Source organism: Abramis brama (genome assembly GCF_963993115.1).
Source record: "Abramis brama genome assembly, chromosome: 15".
Classification (NCBI taxonomy): domain Eukaryota; kingdom Metazoa; phylum Chordata; class Actinopteri; order Cypriniformes; family Leuciscidae; genus Abramis; species Abramis brama.
The window spans coordinates 36,867,783-36,886,961 of NC_139977.1; the positions used below are offsets into that span (position 1 = coordinate 36,867,783).

At 41.7% G+C, this 19,179-nt stretch overlaps 3 protein-coding genes across 3 annotated transcripts in view; 2 read left to right on the forward strand and 1 right to left on the reverse strand.

Annotated features, from left to right (window-relative positions):
* The window catches only part of LOC311096828 (uncharacterized protein), a 488,849-nt gene that overhangs the window by 316,232 nt on the left and 153,438 nt on the right, over window positions 1–19,179 (reverse strand). The window lies entirely within an intron of this gene.
* LOC311096814 (uncharacterized protein) overlaps window positions 1–19,179 on the forward strand; it is a 367,324-nt gene that overhangs the window by 109,425 nt on the left and 238,720 nt on the right. The gene's annotated exons all lie outside the window — the stretch shown is intronic.
* LOC311097964 (carboxypeptidase inhibitor SmCI-like) overlaps window positions 727–19,179 on the forward strand; it is a gene marked incomplete at its 5' end in the record, with an annotated part of 42,150 nt that continues 23,697 nt past the window's right edge. Inside the window, one exon of the mRNA XM_084137974.1 lies at window positions 727–808. Within this exon, the coding sequence (XP_083994100.1) occupies window positions 727–808 (82 nt within the window). The remainder of the gene's footprint in view (window positions 809–19,179) is intronic.

Genomic DNA, 19,179 nt, shown 5'->3' on the forward strand with positions numbered 1-19,179 from the left:
GTTCTCCGCGCCAAGTGGAGTTAGGGCACAGTTGCATAGCAACGGCCCGTTCCACTGGCGGGATGCGCGTGTATCCCTTAGCTGCCCCGCCATCAAGGGTGGTGAGGGAGGAGGAGCCACCGGAACGGTTTCTGGCAGTAAAAGGTGCCGTCCACGTCCCCGTAAGCTCCTCATGCACTTCCGGGAAGAAAGGCACTGGGGTGGGTTGCTGAGAACCAGCGCGCGCCACCCCGAGATACCAATCGTCCAACCTCGAGGGTTCGGGACACGGTGGAGGATTCCACACGAGCCCGACCCCGTTGGCGGCCCGGGAAAGCATGGCCATCATCTCCGGGTCCGTCTCAGGCACCGTTGACACCCCCGAAGGAGGCAACGGCGCCGAGTCGTCATCCGCAGAGAAGTCTGACCCACCCTCCAATGCAGCGATCGACATCTGATCCTCACAGGGAGCCCCAAAGGAGACAACCGGTACACACCGCGAGGATGGTCCAGCTTTCTCCAATGGGGGCTCAACTGGCTGCGGAGCATGAGAGGGGTGAGGGCTCCTAGGGGGTTGGTTCCCCGAAGGAGACGCGCTCACCGTGATCCTCAGGTCACCCATGTCGCTGCCCGAAGCCATCCTCTGAGGAGGATTGGATCGAGGCAGCGGCACGGGGACTCCGCCCCTTTGCAGGAACGTGAGTCTCGACCGCAGCTCCGCGATGGTCATCTTCCCACAATGGGTACATGACTCATCCACAAGCGCTGCCTCAGCGTGTTCAATGCCCAGACACACGAGGCAGCGTTTGTGACCATCCTGTGAGCCCAGGTAACGACCGCATCCAGAAACACACAGATAGAAAGTCATTTTTTTCTCTTTTTGAAAAAGACGCTCTCTATCTGTGTAAGCTCTTTTAGGGACTGCTCTCACTGGTGCTGAAACACGCAGGGGAACAGTCACTGCGAACACAGACAGGAATGTGCACCTGTCTGTGCGCTGTCTCTCTCTCTCTCGCTGGCAGGTCTTACCAGCTGTAAAAACAGCTTTTGAGCGCTCTGCTGGCGCACCTTACCAGCTGTTATAACAGCTTTTTTGTTTGCTCAGTTTGTAACAAAAACAAAAAAGACAGAGAAAAGAAGAGAGAGGAAAAAGAAGACTGCTCGCGCTGCCGTGTTGTAACGCCCGCACCGGAAGGAGAGGTCCAAATAAGGCTTGTCAAAGTCACTCTGTGTAGAACGCATCGAAGTGCTTGGCTCCGAAGCAAAAAGCTGAAGTGCAATCTCACCAGCTGCTCGTTAAATACCCGCGCTGCGAGGCTGCACAGCTGATGCAAATGATTGCACGCCAATGTGCATTGGCTTGTTTAGTTTCACTCGAAGTAGATTGGCCTCTCTAGCGAGATTCCTATTCGTCGTTCACCACGACGTACGTCGTAGTGACCGAACGATAGGGAACTGTTATTCCCTTAACTAAGACTAGTTGATACCTCTCTCATCTCTGTGCGTGCACTCAATCGCTCTAGCGCGCGGTGACACTTTGATAGCACTTAGCTTAGCCCAGTATATTCAATGGTATCTAACAGCAATGAATTTAGAAGTGACCAAACACATCAACGTTTTCCCTATTTAAAAACAGTTACACGAGTAGTTATACGACCAAGTATGGTGACACAAAATAAAACGTGGTGCTTTTTTAAGCGGGTTAAAAAGGATAACTATAATGTATAAATCAAAATCTATTTGGGAGTACTTCGACTCGGCGCAGTAAAAAGTCACGCCTGATCCTCTTCCTCTCAAGGATTCAATTTCATATTCCACAAGTGCTAAATGTTGTGTTTTTCTCACAGCAAAATCTTAGATCAGATCTTTGAAATCAAGCTGTCTTGTTTTGATCTGAGATAGTTCTTTACTTGGTTAAGCTTACTGAAGGCTCTCTCTCCACTTGCAACGCTCACAGGCAAGTGCAAAATATGCGCAAGGCAATGCACACTTCACTGAAAATCTGGAGCTACATCTTGTAGATTTTATTCAAAAGCTCAAAATTCAAAAGCTCATTGAGCTCAAAGCTCATTTGAGCTTTTTATTCAAAAGCTCAAAAGCTAAAAATCACTTAGTGAATAATAAGTTTAACACACCAGCAGCTCCAGAAAGAAACTTGGAAATGATCTAAAACAGCGACAGGATCATTGAATCTGTGATTTGAACTCGAGAACCAAATAAGTTCTATTCATGAATGAATCATTCAGACTGGTTTTATCAACAGGTTTCTCCTCTTCATTGAAATGGACCGGCTCAAATGATTCATTCACGAACTGGACATAATTACAACTTATTTCATAAACTCTACCAGGACAATTAAGCCAGATGTATACTGTATGACTAGTAGTAGTACATCGTAAATTTTTATCGATTCCTCACAGAAAGTGGTACCAAGGCTTCGGAAAGCCTGAATATACATCACTGGGCTAGTTTTATTGTGGCTTGGTGATTTTCTGTATTTTTTTAAGCTCAGTGGCACGGGCACACCCCTATTTAAAATGATACCAAACATTAAAGGGAAACGCATCATATGTGGTATATAGGCATTCTTAGTTTCGGTGTGTCCTATGCTCTTTCTGTGAGATCTTCTCTCCAGATCACATAGTAAGTTTTATTGTTTTGTTGCAGGGGGTTTGATCTCAACTTTTGCCTTAGCAGGAAAACCAAGTTTTACAGGCCTCCCCTGGCCCTTTGGGGCAAATTCTGATGGGCCACTTTTGGACATTTCATGTTTTGTTCTGGACATTTTTGACATTTCATGAGTCGATGATTGACCAGGAGTCAAGTAGTCACCTGAAACAACAGCATTTAGACAGGGTTAGCCTTAAGATTAAAGCACTGCAAAATGCACCTCTGTGACACCTTAAGGTGTGGTGTACTGCGCTGAGTGGATCGGTAGCATCTGGACAGGATGTCTGCGATCCTGTTGATCGTGTTTGCTTCTACCTGTACTCGGTTGTGGTGGCATTCAGTCTATAGAATGACTTTTTGCACCAAGTCTGTTGTGTTGGTCTGTGTCCTCCTCAGTAGTCTTAACTGACCCTCTGAGAAGTCCTTGGTCACCTGTAAGCAGAAGCTTTGGTTTGCCGGGCAGGTCAGATCTCCACAGGTTAATAAATCACTTCACTGATGACGTTCACTCCATTGCGTATGAAACACCTGGACAACTTCTGAATGATGATGCAATAATTGCACACTAATTAATTAGTTTTTATTGTAAGATGAGAAGGGAGTTGTTAGATAAACACAAGAACATAAAATAACACATGATGAACTCATGTGCGAGCAGTAAATAAGGTCTCCTTTTCAGAGTCATATATTTAGTGAGCTCATTTGATCACCATAGTCTTCACTTCCACTGCCATATGGTAGTGGAATTTAGACTTTGTCTGGATGAATTAAAGGAAAGGAAGCAAAATAACAATAAAATGTTCAATAACTAGTATATTTACCAGCTGTATGCATAATTAAAATATAAAACATAATTAAATATAGAAATAAAATTGTCTATATTAGTTGGTTTAATTGCAAATCATTAATGCAAACCTAAAGTTTCAATGAGGTCAATTAGAGAATAAGATTTACAGAAACAGAGATTTAAAATCCCTAGTTTAGCTTTTGCAATCATCCTCAGTGCATTTGATGTACAGGCTATAGCCCCACTCGATAATGCAGGTCTGACTGTGAACTGTGTGGTTGATTGATAGAAATGACTGCATTCTAACTCTAAATTTGTATTGTCATTAGTCATATTTTGTGGGTCCTACTAGTTTACAACAATGCGAATGACTGGACATAATAAACATTTTATAAAAAGAGACCAGTTGCATTGCATTTGAATGTGGAATTTGAATGATTAGAAATTAAATTAATTGATGTGTGACTATAGCCATGCACATGTCCAATGCACATTACAGTGTTTTACATACAGGAAGCCAAGACTTTAACGCTGTAAAATTGTTTGACACAAGTGAGAAGAAATTATGAATGCTTTTGGCCTGGATAGTCCTATGATCTATGCCAGGTAGAGATGTTGTGAGGTTGTAGGTGTGAGGGTGTGTTCTGTATCTTTGTGTATAGGAGATGGGTGGTGTCTATCCTACCATAATCTGTGGTGTATAATTTAGTTCCGGAGCTACACCGGGAGGCCATGGAGCTGCAGTATGAGTGTTATGAGGTGTGAATTGCCCCTTGAATTATCTCCACACCCATATCCTACATTTCAAGATGTGTGTGTCCTGGCTGATGCAGGCGGGCCCAGAACCTTGTGGACCCTGATTCTGAAAAATGGCAGCCATCAGCCTAAAAGGAAAATGGACAGGGAGAAAAACAGTTTAATCTTGAACCTTTACACAAATTGCAAGAAATTTTATCTTTAAGATGTATGTGACCATCATGTGATGGTCATGTGACGACTGACGAGAGCACACACAAACCTTATTCTAATATGGAATTGTATTGGAATGGTAAAGAGTGTTGGTACGTGACAGGAGAGCCTCCACTCAAGGACATTCTGGGAGTCAAGACTATAAAGGAGAAAGGATGCCCTCCCCTCACGGTCACACTCTGCATCCACTCTGACTGTATGACTGCTGGCCTTTCCTTGCAAGAAAATAAACCTCATCAAAGATAATTGGGAATGTTTGTCTCTTATTCAGTGATTCACTTTTGTTTGCCACCACACAAGATAGTTGTTACAGATGGCTTTCACCTGCGGTTTTGTGCCATCAAGAAAAAATTGTTTTAATTTACAAAGACATGAAACATTATCATGACCATGTTTCAGCAAAGAAAAAGGCCAGATAAACTGAGTGATAATGGTCAGATCTGACTGCTGGTAATAAATAAAGTACTTCTGAAGTGAAGCGATGCGTTCGTGTAAGAAAAATGTTCATATTTAAAACTTTATCGACTAAGATAACTAGCTTCCGGCAGACGGCCGTACACAAGTCGTCTTATGCCAAAAGAGTAACACTTGATGATGTATGACGTAGGATGTAGGAGTGACACCTCTGTTTGTAGGACAATATTGAGCAGGATATTAAATATTTTTTAAAAAAAATTAAATACAGTTGTTTTTTTATTCAAATAGAAAAATAATTATTAAATACTCAGATTATACCATACATCGCCATTTAGCCCAAAAATTCAGATTTATTTGGCAATTGGCTATTTCCCAACCCTACCGGCTGAAGTTTTAGCTGAACTTTAGGCTAATGATAGCTACATTATTATCACTGTTAAATTGTTATTTAACAAATAATAATTCAGTTTGTTGCGTGTTCACATGTCCCACCCAAATTACGGCCATGCTCACGTGTGGACCCGAATCAGAGCAACGTCTGCTTCCCGCTTAGCTCTCTCCAGCGCTGTACAGCGTTTCTAATATTAACGCGGACCCCAAAGCTCTTGCCCAGACACAACCCTTTATTTTCCAGTGTTTTCTTCTGAGCTTTTCTCTTTTGTATTGTGTCTCGTGATCTCTATTTCTGCAGTCTTTCTTCAGTTCAAATCTCCCTCTTGATCGTTCTCTCTCCTCCACCGTCATACGCCACCTAATGCAGATTGGCTACACATTTGTTGTTGTGTCGGTCAGACTTCCAAACAACATATTTCAAAAACGACTATGCATGATCTGTTTTAAAGCAAAGTATAGAGTGTATTTTATATAAACATACATACATAGGGCCTTCATACAGCCTACTACCGGTCAAAAGTTTTAGATCGGTAAGATTTTTAATGTTTTTAAAAGAAGTATCTTCTGCTCACCAAGGCTGCATTTATTTGATTAAAAATACAAACAAAAACAGTCATATTGTGAAATATTATTACAATTTAAAACCGCTGTTCTCTATGTGGATATACAGTAAAGTGTAATTTATTCCTGTGATCAAAGCTGAATGTTCAGCCTCATTACTCCAGTCTTCAGTGTCACATGATCCTTCAGAAATCACTCTAATATGAGGATTTGATGATCAAGAAACATTTATGATTATTATCAATGTTGAAAACAGTTTTTTATATTTTTAATTCATGATGCTATGATGAATAGAAAGTTCAAAAGAACAGCATTTATCTGAAATGGAAAGCTTTTGTAATATTAAACACTATCCTTCAAAAGTTTGGGGTCAGTAAGAATTTTTATTTTATTTTTGGGGGAAAGAAATCAAATAAATCAATTTTTATTCATCAAGGATGAGTTAAACTGATCAAAAGTTACAGTAAAGACATTTATAATGTTAGAAAATATTCTAAAATGTTCTTTTGAACTTTCTACTCATCAAAGAATTTTGAAAAAAAAAAAAAAGTACACAACTGTTTTCAACATTGAAAATAATTTTTTGAGCATAAAATCAGCATATTAGAATGATTTGTGAAGGATCATGTGACACTGAAGACTGGAGTAATGATGCTGAACATTCATTTCTTTTAAAAACATAAAAAATCTTACCGATCTAAAACCTTTGACCAGTAGTTATATATACAGTACAGGCCAAAAGTCTGGACACATTACTATTTTTAATGTTTTTGAAAGAAGTTTCTTCTGCTCATCAAGCCTGCATTTATTTGATCAAAAATACAGAAAAAAATGTAATATTGTGATATATTATTACAATTTAAAATAATTGGTTTTCAATTTATTATTCTTTAAATTATCATTTATTTCGGTGATGCAAAGCTGAATTTTCAGGATCATTACTCCAGTCTATCACATGATTCTTTAGAAATCATTCTAATATGATGATTCATTATCAAAGTTGGAAACAGTTCTGCTGCTTAATATCTTTTCATAACCTGTGATACTTTTTTAGGATACTTTGATGAACAAAAAAAAAAAAAAAAAAAAAAAAAAAAAAAAAAAAAAAAGAAAAAGAAAAAAGAAAAGAAAAAAAAGAAGCAAATGTTTATTTGTTTATTTCAATAATTTTATTCAGCAAGGATGTGTTAAATTGATAAAAAGTCATAATAAAGAAGATTTATATAAAAAAAAAATTTTTTTATTTTGAATAAATGCAATTCTTTTTAACCTTTTATTCATCAAATATATTAGGCAGCAGAACTGTTTCCAACATTAGAGTGATTTCTAAAGGATCATGTGATTGACTGGATGTCACACTGAAGACTGGAGTAATGATCCTGAAAATTCAGCTTTGCATCACCGAAATGAATGATAATTTAAAGTATAATAAATTGAAAACCAATTATTTTAAATTGTAATAATATATCACAATATTACATTTTTTTCTGTATTTTTGATCAAATAAATGCAGGCTTGATGAGCAGAAGAAACTTCTTTCAAAAACATTAAAAATAGTAATGTGTCCAAACTTTTGGCCTGTACTGTATATTTTAAGGGTTAAATTCAACAAATAAGGAATAGCCGAAAAACTTTCTTTCTTTCTTTCAAAATTCCTTTGGGGGAAAACTGCCCTCTAAAACTCCATGCACAAATGAGGGGTTTCCATTTAGTTTACTTTAAGGAAAATAATCATTTCGCAAGAGATTAGTTTCAGATTTGGGATTGAATTTAGTGCCCAAACTGGCCAACCCACACACTGTCATAAAAGACTGTCCGGTGAGACTGTATTGGATATAATCTAAATCAAACTATTGTGTAGCAGGGGTGGGGAACGTTGATCATGAGGACCGCTGTCCGCAGAGTTTAGCTCCAACCCTGAAAAAAACATTCAGCTGCCTGCAACTTTAGTAATCCTGAAGACATTGATTAGCTTCAGGTGTGTCTGATTAGGGTTGGAGCTAAACTCTGCAGGACAGTGGCCCGCAGGATCAACGTTCCCCACCCCCGGGGCCTGTTTCAGAAAGGAGGTTAAGTGAAAACTCTGAGTATGTTAACCCTGAAATGAGGGAAACTCTGAGTTTTCTGTTTCAGAATGGGAGGTATGTTAAACCTGAGAAAGCTGAGTAAGTCAAGCCCGTTTCTGAAAGAGAGGTGAGTCAGTTACCATGGTAACTTACTCTGTGAACCTAACCTGGTCGGGAGCAGGTTTTCTTCGCTAAACCCAGAGTTTCTATCGGTCTCCTCCACTTTTTTAAAGGGGAAGCAGTGTTTAAACACCTCATTAATTCTTTCAGTACATTTTTTATTAATAAAATTAATATTTTATTAATAAATAAAATGTTGCTATTTTATTGCAGTTTTTTTCTATTTTTTTTTTATAAGATGAAGTCTATATAACTCCTTAACTGGCAACTGAAAATACAGTAGATTAGAGTTACTTTTTTAATATGTCAAATGTTTGTAAAGTCAGTAGCCTTCACCCATGATAGGCTCAAGCCTTACCTGATTGAATTATGTTTTTCTATTTAATTTTCAGCTGCTGCCATGGTCTTTTAATGTCTGCAGGATTGCTCCACGTGAAAATTAAAATTAGGTTGAATAACATAGGCCCACTGTTCTTCCAGTTTCACCTCTGATATTATAACAGTTGGGTAAGTTACTCTAAAATAGTTATCAATGTTATCTTCAACAGTATAATTAGATTAATGTAATAATTACTATCTTTAGAAAGTATTGGTCTACTTATTACCAGTGTTGGGAACGTTACTTTAAAAAAGTAATTAGTTATAGTTACTCACTACTTGTTCCAAAAAGTAACTGAGTTAGTAACTGAATTACTCTATAATAAAAGTAACTCGTTACCAGGGAAAGTAACTATTTGCGTTACTGTAAAAAAAAAAAAGAAAAAAAAAAGTTGCTATATGTCAAAGAATTTGTTCAGATTGATCAGTTTTCACAAGTCAGTTGAAATGAGTAGAACAGACAGGTGTTTGTACATAACTTTCGATATTTATTGTGCGTTGACAGACAGCAAGAGGTTTATCCTGCACTTCAAGCATTATCTTTGTAAGAAAAGTAAACAGTTACACCATATAAAGTGCATTTAACTCTGCAAATTAAATCAACCTCTCTCAATTTTTTATTAAAAGTTTTATTAATAAAGTAAAGGCATTGAACCAGTTTATTTGTAGTGCACTGACTGTGCACATTATATAACATTATATATGTTTTATATAATTAGTTATTAAATTAATAAACCTTTGTTTTCCTTAATTTTAATTAGCAGTAACTTAAACACTTTGCAGTTTGAATGTCCTGTATAAACAAAATTACGGATTATGTTTTTATGTTTCCAATGTTCGATCGCGTCCGCGCCACACACACACACACACACACACACACACACACAAATGTAAACACTTTGCGACTTTTCGATCGCGCCCGCGTCTCTCTTTCTCTCTCTCTCACACACACACACAAATGTAAACACTTTGCAACTTTTCGATCGCGCCCGCGCCTCTCTCTCTCTCTTTCGGTTCAATACGAATACATGTACCGTTCCACCCCTAGTTCTTGCCTTTGACCTCAATGAATTTGAAGTAGTGCTTATATCTCCACCTTGAAAATGCCAACTTTTCATCGGATTGCTCCTGACTCGCCATCTCTGCTGCTGCTTCCTCGAATCTCTGTTTAGCTGGTGTGTGTGTGTGTGGCGCGTGTGCTGGCATGTGTGTAAAAACACTGGCTCTGATTGGCTACCATGAAACACATGACTCTGCCTTAGCCAATCATAATCGCTTATTATTAACCCACCTCCTCACTCGCTGTGTGAGCCAGGGGTGCGTTCGGATTACACAGTTTATTCAATCAATGCATAGTAACGCACCGCATTTAACGTCCAGTAATGTTAACGGCGTTGTAACGGCGGGAAAAGTAATTAGTTAGATTACCCCGTTACTGAAAAAATAACGTCGTTACCTAACGCCGTTCTTTTAAACGCCGTTATTCCAAACACTGCTTATTACTAAATCCCATATCAACCTCAACCACTTGAACAATACAAGGACAGACAAGAAACTGCACTTTTAATGCTTTCAAATAAACAATATACAATTGCATGAACTATTCTTGAATTGACCAAAGTGTGTAGAGGGAGAAGGTTACATAAAAAATATACCTTTTAAAAATGTATGTTAAATCCACTATTGTTTTATACAGAATTGTTCTCTATAGTGTATGCAGTAGCCTATTTAATGTAATTACATCAGATTTTATTTTAAATTATAGAATAATTATGTAATTTAAAATAAAATATAATAATTATAGTTATACCTTTAATTAAATCACAATATTTAGATTACTTGGTAATTAATTACACCCAACACTGTATAACAGTAATTCCTCTTTTTGTTTGGCGCTGTTGCCATGGTGACTCGTAATATCTGCGCTCCATTGATAATGGCTTTTTATAGTTGTGGTGCACGCGCTTAACTCAGAGTAGGTCAACTCAGAGTTGATTGAACTAACTCATTTCAGCTGTTCTGTAACCGAAAACTCAGTTTCCCATCTCAGGGTAAGTCAACTCAGAGTTCAAGTTTTAACTCAGAGTTGGTTGGACCTCCTTATTGAAACAGGCCCCAGGTGTATAGGAAAAGTAGCCTATTATACTTCTTTGGGACCATTGAAAACTAGTTTGTGTATTCTGGAAGAAAAAAAAAATGGCCATCACATTCATAGCCTAGAGCTCTCCCGATTGGCATCATAGCCTGGAGCTGGTCTTGTATCATAACTCTCAGACCTCATTGGAACTTTTTAAAACATGCGGAGTGATCTATTGTTCTCCAAATCAGATCATCCCGCCCCAAACTCACGCCATTGGTTGAGCGCTAACTTAAATATTCTCTCGTCCTGAGACAAGTAGGATTTTCCAGCAGTTCATTGTATGACCGTAACTGGAGAGGATGACAGCTCGAGTGTACTGCGCTGTGTTATTGTGTCTGTCTGGATGCTTGAGCACAACAGAAGCTGCTCTAGGAACCACAGGTGAGATATCCATGTTCTTTAACTTCATTACGAAGCCTGGAGAAATGCATGAACAATAGGTGACCAGTGAAAGATGAACTTTGTAAATGAATAAATTGTAATATTATCTGAGTCAGTCAATAGAGTTGCCAACTGCCATTACCCTGACAGCAACATAGTGGCGGCCCAGATCCGGCCCACATCTGGGCCGTGTGGAATCCACATGTACCAGATGTGGGCCGGATCTGGGCCGACACTATGTTGCTATCTGGGTAGGGTTGAAAGATGTTATATTGAAAGAGTTTACGCCTGTTTCACACTGCAGTGGGTATGCGGTGCCCAGAGCCGTTAAATATGAGAGTTGCGACAGTTTACACCTGGCCACTTCATGCGTTTTCTCAGATCCGATCGGATAGCTATCTGTTTTTTCAAAACGATTCCATTTACACCTGGTCACATAAATGTGTTTTTGCGAAACGGATTTAAATCCGATCTTCAGTTCCCGCGCTATATGCAGATTTAATGGAGGGCATCACCGAAAGCAACAGATATGAACTGGATTATATTGATCATCAGCTAATTTCAAATTCAAAGACCGCAATAATAGAGAGCGGCAACAGCACTGGCAAGATCATTTCGTTTCTCTACTTTTAATGATGTGGATTGTGTGTAACAGTTAAGCGTTTTACTTTCACTTTGATTTGCGATAGGTTGCACGTTGGCTTGATTGCAGGGACGCGGGAAGTGGGGGTGCTGGGGGTGCTGCAGCACCCCCTGTTTTCACAGAATTGTAAATGCAACGCATATGTTTGTTCATTAAAATGTATTCATTTTTAGCATTTAGTCATTTATTTGTAATAAACTTTAAGTGGGCTATTTAAAAATTGTTATACATGTTAAATTATGTTTTTAAAACATAAGCGCAGAGTGTTACGTAGGCTAATATTGTGTGTGCGTCGAAAGAATTTGTCCGCAGCTGCTCAAAAAAAAAAAAAAAAAAAAACACAGTCAAACACCCCACTGTTAGTGTTTTGTAAGGAACAGGCAAATATGTAAAATATAGCAGGAGACATTTTAATTGTTTACTAATAAAACAGTTTTTTATGTCAGTGTCGGCTATAAGATGAAGCTGACGACTCGCGATCTTCGCAGCGCCAGAGAGAAATGCACATTTTATACGAATTAGCCTACATAAGCAGCGCAGTCTGTTTTCTTTCGTTTTGAATTGTTCTGCTTAAAAGTAGACATTTCAAGCTATCTATATGTCTCAGGTCTGTGAGGCAATAGGTTACCTTATACGCTGAGTTTCGGTTCATTATGAGACGAGCTCCATGTTCGCGAGCGCCTCCGTGTCCTGATTGTCTATTTTCTAATAGCCTATACTTCTTTTATCAATTGGTTGATGAAACATCGATTAAAATTAAGATACAATTAATACAAAACGAAATTAAATTTAAAGACAGGCTTTGTGCTTTCAGTTTGAGTTCTCAGTCTGTGAAAGTTTTAAAACATTCGTTTAGAGCGCTCACGTCCGTAACGGAGAACTGTCTGTAACATTTTTTTTTTTTGTGAAATAATTTTTTTTTTAAAAATGCGACTTAGTCCAGTGCGACTTAGGCTAGGCCTATGTTTTTTCTTCCTTGTGACGCATTTTTTGACCAATATGCGATTCCGGAGCGACTTATAAAATAGACTACGCTAAGTTATTTATCATTTTTGTGCAAATGTTCCATAAAGTCTCATCCTTTAAGGATTAATTCATGTCCCGTTGACCGGTGCATTGCATTACGAATAAAAGCAGAATCAATAAAGTCAAAAATGTGATGTGCAGTCAGGTTTGAGTGTGTGCGCTATTTGAACAAGTGTTCTCACTGATACGCTTGTTGTGATTCGCGGAGATTTTACGAGTTTTATAGTCTTGATATTGTTTCTTATTCAAAAGTGGTGACGCCCCCCCCCCCCAGCACCCCCAACCTAAAACCTCTTCCCGCGCCCCTGCTTGATTGAGTAACTTATAGCTCAGCTTCTTATCTGTGATGCGCGTTCCAGTAGCGTCGTCATATCTGGATATAACATTACATATAGCCCATAAAACGCTCTCACGTGCACGTTTATTTTTTTAGCATTTTTGGGAGGAGTAAAATTTACATATGGTTTCAACAACCAGATGCACACTTAGTCCAGTTTCGTCTGAAAATGAGTCTCAGATCTCCTCCTGAAGTGGTTTGAGCGATCGGATTCAAATCCGTCTCAAATGCGTTTCGGAGGGCATTTACCCCTGGTCTCTTCACGATCGGATAGCTATCCCATCTGAGAAAACGCATGAAGTGGCCAGGTGTAAACAGCCCTGTGATCTCGCCTTAAATCACTGGTTCTCAATTCCAGTCCTCGTGACCCACTGCTCTGCACATTTTGTATGTCTCTCTTATCTGACACACTCAGTTCAGTTCATGGAGTCTCTCCTAATGAGCTGATGATCTGGTTTAGGTGTGTTAAATAAGGGAGACATACTAAATGAGCAGAGCAGTGGGTCACGAGCAGTGTTGGGCAAGTTACTTTAAAAATGTAATTACAGTTACTAGTTACTTCTCACAAAACGTAACTGAGTTACATCATTACAAAAGTAACTAATTACCAGGGAAAGTAACTATTGCGTTACTTAAAGGTATAGCGGAGGATTTTCTTTTTCCGGGTGGGTAGTGTAAACTATTGGTCCACCTAAGTGTCAATCATTCTGGTGATATGTTTACGTAAGGCCGTCGTACGTGCTCGTCCCTTAGTTTTCGCTTTCTGCGCATGCGCACTTTCAGGTGTTTATGTGTGGTGAGGGTGGTGAGCTAGAGCAGTGGTTCCCAAACCTGTCCTGAAGGACCCCCAACACTGCACGTTTTCTTTGTCTCCCTAATCAAACACACCTGATTCAACTCATCAGCTCATTAACCCATGTGATAATGAGCTGATGAGTTGAATCAGGTGTGTTTGATTAGGGAGACAAAGAAAACGTGCAGTGTTGGGGGTCCTTCAGGACAGGTTTGGGAACCACTGAGCTAGAGCTAAGCCATTCATTGAAGCTCGCCGTTTCACCGGGTCCTTTGAAAATGTCAGAGGGTCGCAAGAGAAAAAGTTTGTACGAACTGTATGAGAAGAAGAGAAAGGCCTCAGAAGAGAGAAACAAGATCAGAGTGTTTTTGGGAGATTGTTTCACACGATGGCGTGCGCTGAAAACACAGGTTGGGCTTCCCACTGATGCCTCAGTCGCGAAGTTTCTACTCGACAGGTAAAGTTTGGCATGCTATTTGGAGAAAAAGTGCAAATCTTCTTTTGGAAAGTAATCTTGTATGAGCGATGCCGACAGCAACTTGTAAACAGAGCGTGCACGAGGAGAACCTCGCATACGTTTAATAGGCGTTCCCTCTCGGGAGCGTTGCGCATGTGCATTTTTTCAAAAAGTGGAGAGGGCGGTTCTTATCTAAAATTCGGAAAGATCCTCCGCTATACCTTTAAAAAAAAAAGTTAAATGAAAAATGGACACTAAAGAGAATAATTTATTATTATAAAATATTGTACACTAATTCACACTATTTTAATGTTAATTTGGTGTGGGACATTGTGAGAGACACCTATTACCTTAAATATTAAAATGTTATCTTTACTATAGAGGAACAACAAAACAATATGGTTTAGAACTTTTAATATTTATTGCACAGTCAACAACTGGCCAAGAAATAAGTCTAAAAATAAATGATGCTTCAAATGTACCAAAAATAAATAAACAATAATAAAAAAAATATACATACACTCTTTGTAGTGCAAATTAAAATGATAAAACTCACACACCTTTACAACTGGTAGACATACTGTATAGCCTATTGAAATATTTTTTCCTCACGAAAGTAAGCAGTTTAACAAAATGTGCTCTCAATATAATACTGAACAATGTACCAAAATAAACAATAGTAATAAAATATATTTTTTTTGGGGGGGGGGGGGGGGGGGGGGGGGAGGGGGGGGGGGGGTATTTCTATAACCTACAGAGAACGTCACCATCAGAGGTTATTTAAGCCAAATTCTAGTCGTGTTTGCCGCACGTGTCGTGTTCACAACCGGTCAGATGTGTTCTGGGAACGTTCTTTGCAGGTTATTTTGGAGTTTTGTTTCATATGTAAACTAATTAAAACGTTGCAGATGATACCAATATGCTACAGATATTATTCAAATGCTGAAGTGTGTAGTTTCTTTATAAACAAACTGTATTATGCTCGGAACACATTCGGTCTCTCTCGCGCACTTTCGAGCTCGCTCTCTGGACACATCGGTCTCTCTCGCGCACTTCCGAGCGCGCTCTCCAACGGTCTCTCTCGCGCACTTTCAAGGGCGCTCGCGACGTTTGACTCGCTTTTGTTCGCCTCGCTTTTGTTCGCCTTGCTCTCGCCTTGACTGCAGCACATAATTAATTTTAAAAAGTAACGGACAACGCACCATAACGGTAACGGAGTTAATTTATTTAAAAAGTAATGCGTTACAGTATGAGTTACTCTCAAAAGTAACTGAGTTACAGTAACGCGTTACTAGTAACGCGTTACTGCCCAACACTGGTCCCGAGGACTGGAATTGAGAACCACTGCCTTAAATATTGACGCCTAATGTACATTGATTACATTGACACTTAAATGACTTGCATTTGATAGCAATTTTTTTTCTGGGGAGTAGCAGAAACACAACATTAATACAGTTTTAAATTTGGAGGGAAATGGGATGCTTCCTTAATGTAGAATACAGTTACATGCAATGACCATTTGCAGCAAATTTCTGTAAATAAATGAAGGAGAGACTGCATTAGGCTGAAATTTGAGATATGGATACTGAATTGAATAACGTACTCGGTTACTAACGTAACCTCGGTTCTCTCTAGAAGAGGGAACGAGTACTGCGTTGAAAACGCTACGGGAAAAGTCTCTTTTCACGAAACACTGAAGCAAAAATTATCCTTTAATTTTTCATATATGTAAAACGCGTTGCGGCAGCAGCAGACAGCTGAAGCAAGACGGCTTGTCTGCTCATTGGCTGCTCTGCGGCAACTGCATAAGCCTATCGAGCGCAGGCTGATGCAACATCAGACCAATGAGGGCGCTTCGCGCCCTCCTCGCCACTTCCCGCCGAGACGGGCGTGGCTTACCTCTATAAAAGGAGCTCGAGAAGGCTGACTCACTTGATTTTGATCGCCGAAGCGAACCAGAGTGAACCAAACGCACGGCAAGGGAACGCAGTACTCGTTCCCTCTTCTAGAGAGAACCGAGGTTACGTTAGTAACCGAGTACGTTCTCTTACGAGAGTTCTCTCGTACTGCGTTGAAAACGCTACGGGAACCCCTTGCAAAACGCCGTGCGTGCTGGGATAAGAACACTGATCACCGGAAGCTATTTCAGGCATACAGTGCATAATCACCAGATAGACTCACACAGAGTCAGGGAATAAGGGGGAGGCCTTAATTCCCTATACTGTAGCGTCCGCGGGCTTAACATGACCCCACAGGGAGAGTCTAAGACAGGAGGGGTTCCCTCCGTCCTTATATAGACATGTCCACAGACGCGAATATGACATCACATAGCCAGGGTAGGGAGCCTGCACTAATGTGGGAAAACGTGGGTCTTACACAGTTCTGCCCAGTATGGTCGGTAGCGCATTGCGCCTGTAAATAGATTACACCGACAAAAGCTTAGCCTGTAAGGCGGGAACCTCTAGGTTATAAAACCTGATAAATGTAGACGGAGAGGCCCAGCCTGCCGCCGTACATATATCCTGTAAGGAAATCCCGCTGGACCAAGCCCACGAGGAGGCAACGCCTCTCGTAGAGTGCGCTCTGACTCCCAACGGGCATTGAATGCCCTTGGCAGTATAAGCCAGCGCTATGGCGTCAACTATCCATCTGGATAGACTTTGTTTCGAACGTCCGCTGAACGAGACAAAGAGCTGCTCTGTCTTGTCTAAAGGCAGCAGAGCGGGACATATAAGTTCTTAAAGCCCTAACAGGGCAAAGAAAACTCGAGACCCCTTCCTCACTCGACGCCGGCAGGGCAGCCAGGGAAATGACCTGAGCCCGAAAAGGCGTGTTGAGGGATTTCGGCACATAGCCGTGCTTAGGTTTGAGTATGACTTAGAGTCATTAGGACCAAACTCCAAGCACGTCGGGCTCACGGAGAGCGCGTGCAGATCGCCTATGCGCTTCCCTGAAGCGAGAGCCATCAAAAACACTGTTTTGAAAGACAAATGTTTGAGGCTGATTGACTGGATAGGCTCGAAAGGGGCACCTTTCATGGCCGCCAGGACCGTAGAAAGGTCCCACATAGGGACTGACGGAGGTCTGGGTGGATTCAGTCTCCTAGCTCCCCTGAGGAAGCGGATGACTAAATCATTCCTTCCTAGTGACTGACCCAGCGTTGAACCGGAGAACGCTGAAATAGCCGCCACATACACTTTGAGCGTGGAAGGGGATCTGCCCTTATCCAACAGCTCTTGTAGGAAGGAGAGAACCTCCGTTACCTCACATTCGAGGGGTGAAAGGCTCCGAGCTGTACACCAGCCGGAGAAAACCGACCACTTTGAAGCGTAGAGTCGCCTGGTCGACGGCGCTCTAGCCTCCGTGATGGTATTCATGACTCCCTCTGTGAGACCAACGGGTATCCGTTGAGCACCCACACATGAAGGGACCATAGTTCCGGGTGTGGGTGCCAGATCGAGCCCCTGGCCTGCGAGAGGAGATCTCTCCTCAACGGCACTGGCCATGGAGCGATGTCTGCTAACTGCATCAGAACTGGGAACCATGCCTGGTTCTTCCAGAACGGTGCTACAAGCAGCACTGGGCATTTCGTTTTCCTGACCCGTTCCAACACCTGAGGCAGGAGGGAGACGGGGGGAAAAGCGTATAGCGGGCAGCGCGGCCACCTTTGGGACAGCGCGCTGTCGGTCTTTGAAAAGAATGCGGGGCAGTGAGCGTTTTCGCGGGACGCGAATAGGTCCACCTCCGCTTTGCCGAATCTCTCCCACAACAGCCGGACTGTTTGTGGGTGTAGAGACCATTCGCCCGTAGGAACGTTGTTCCTGGACAGTCTGTCCGGGCCCACATTCAGCAGCCCGGGCACATGTACTGCTCTCAGCGAGCGTAGGTTGTGCTGAGCCCATAGCAGGAGGCGTTTCGCCAGCCTGTACAGGGGTTTGGAATTCAGACCGCCCTGGCGATTTATGTAGGACACCACTGCCATGTTGTCCGAACGGACTATGACGTGTTGGTCCTTGACGTGGGGACAAAAACGCGTCAGCGCGTTGTGCACTGCCAGCATTTCTAGGCAGTTTATGTGTTGGAGCTTTTCCCATTCCGACCATAGGCCGAAGGACGGTCTGCCCTCGAGCAGCGCTCCCCATCCCGAGGTGGATGCGTCCGTAGACACCATCCTCACCCTCGAGGAAGTCCCCAGGCTTACACCTGATTGGTACCAGTCGTTCGCCATCCAAGGCACCAGGGCTGTGACACAGTCCTGATCGACCTTGAGGCGTAATGACCGGACACCCACGCTCTGCGCGGAACCCGCGCTTTCAACCAGAACTGCAGCGGGCGCATGCGGAGCAAGCCCAGCCGGAGAACTGACGATGCTGAGGCCATGAGACCCAGCATCCTTTGAAATTTTCTGAGCGGGGTGAAAGCGCCGCGGCGGAAAGACATCGCCGCGCGCTGAATGTTCAGCACGCGCTGTGGCGACAGCCGCGCTGTCATAGACTGTGAGTCCAGAACTATACCCAGAAACGGAATCGTTTGGCTGGGGTTCAGTGAACTCTTCGCCCAATTGACCGTGATACCAAGATTCTCGAGGTGATCGAGTAAAATGGCTCTGTGCTCTATGAGCTAAGATCGTGATTGGGCTAGGATCAACCAGTCGTCCAAATAGTTCAGCACTCGCATGCCTCTGAGTCTGAGAGGAGCGAGCGCTGCGTCCATGCATTTCGTAAATGTACGAGGTGCCAGGGACAAGCCGAAAGGCAGGACTGTATACTGGTATGTCTGACCCTCGAAGGCGAATCTCAAGAATCGCCTGTGATGTGACGCTATCTGTATTTGAAAATACGCGTCCTTCAGATCTATCGACATGAACCAGTCTTCTCGGCGAACATGCGCGAGAATTTTGCTGGTTGTGAGCATTTTGAAACGGCGTTTCACTAATACTCTGTTCAGTCGTCTTAGATCCAGAATGGGTCTGATACCGCCGTCCTTTTTTGGGGACTAGAAAGTATCTGCTGTATATCCCCTGTTCGCTTTGAACTCGGGGAACAAGCTCTATCGCCCCTTT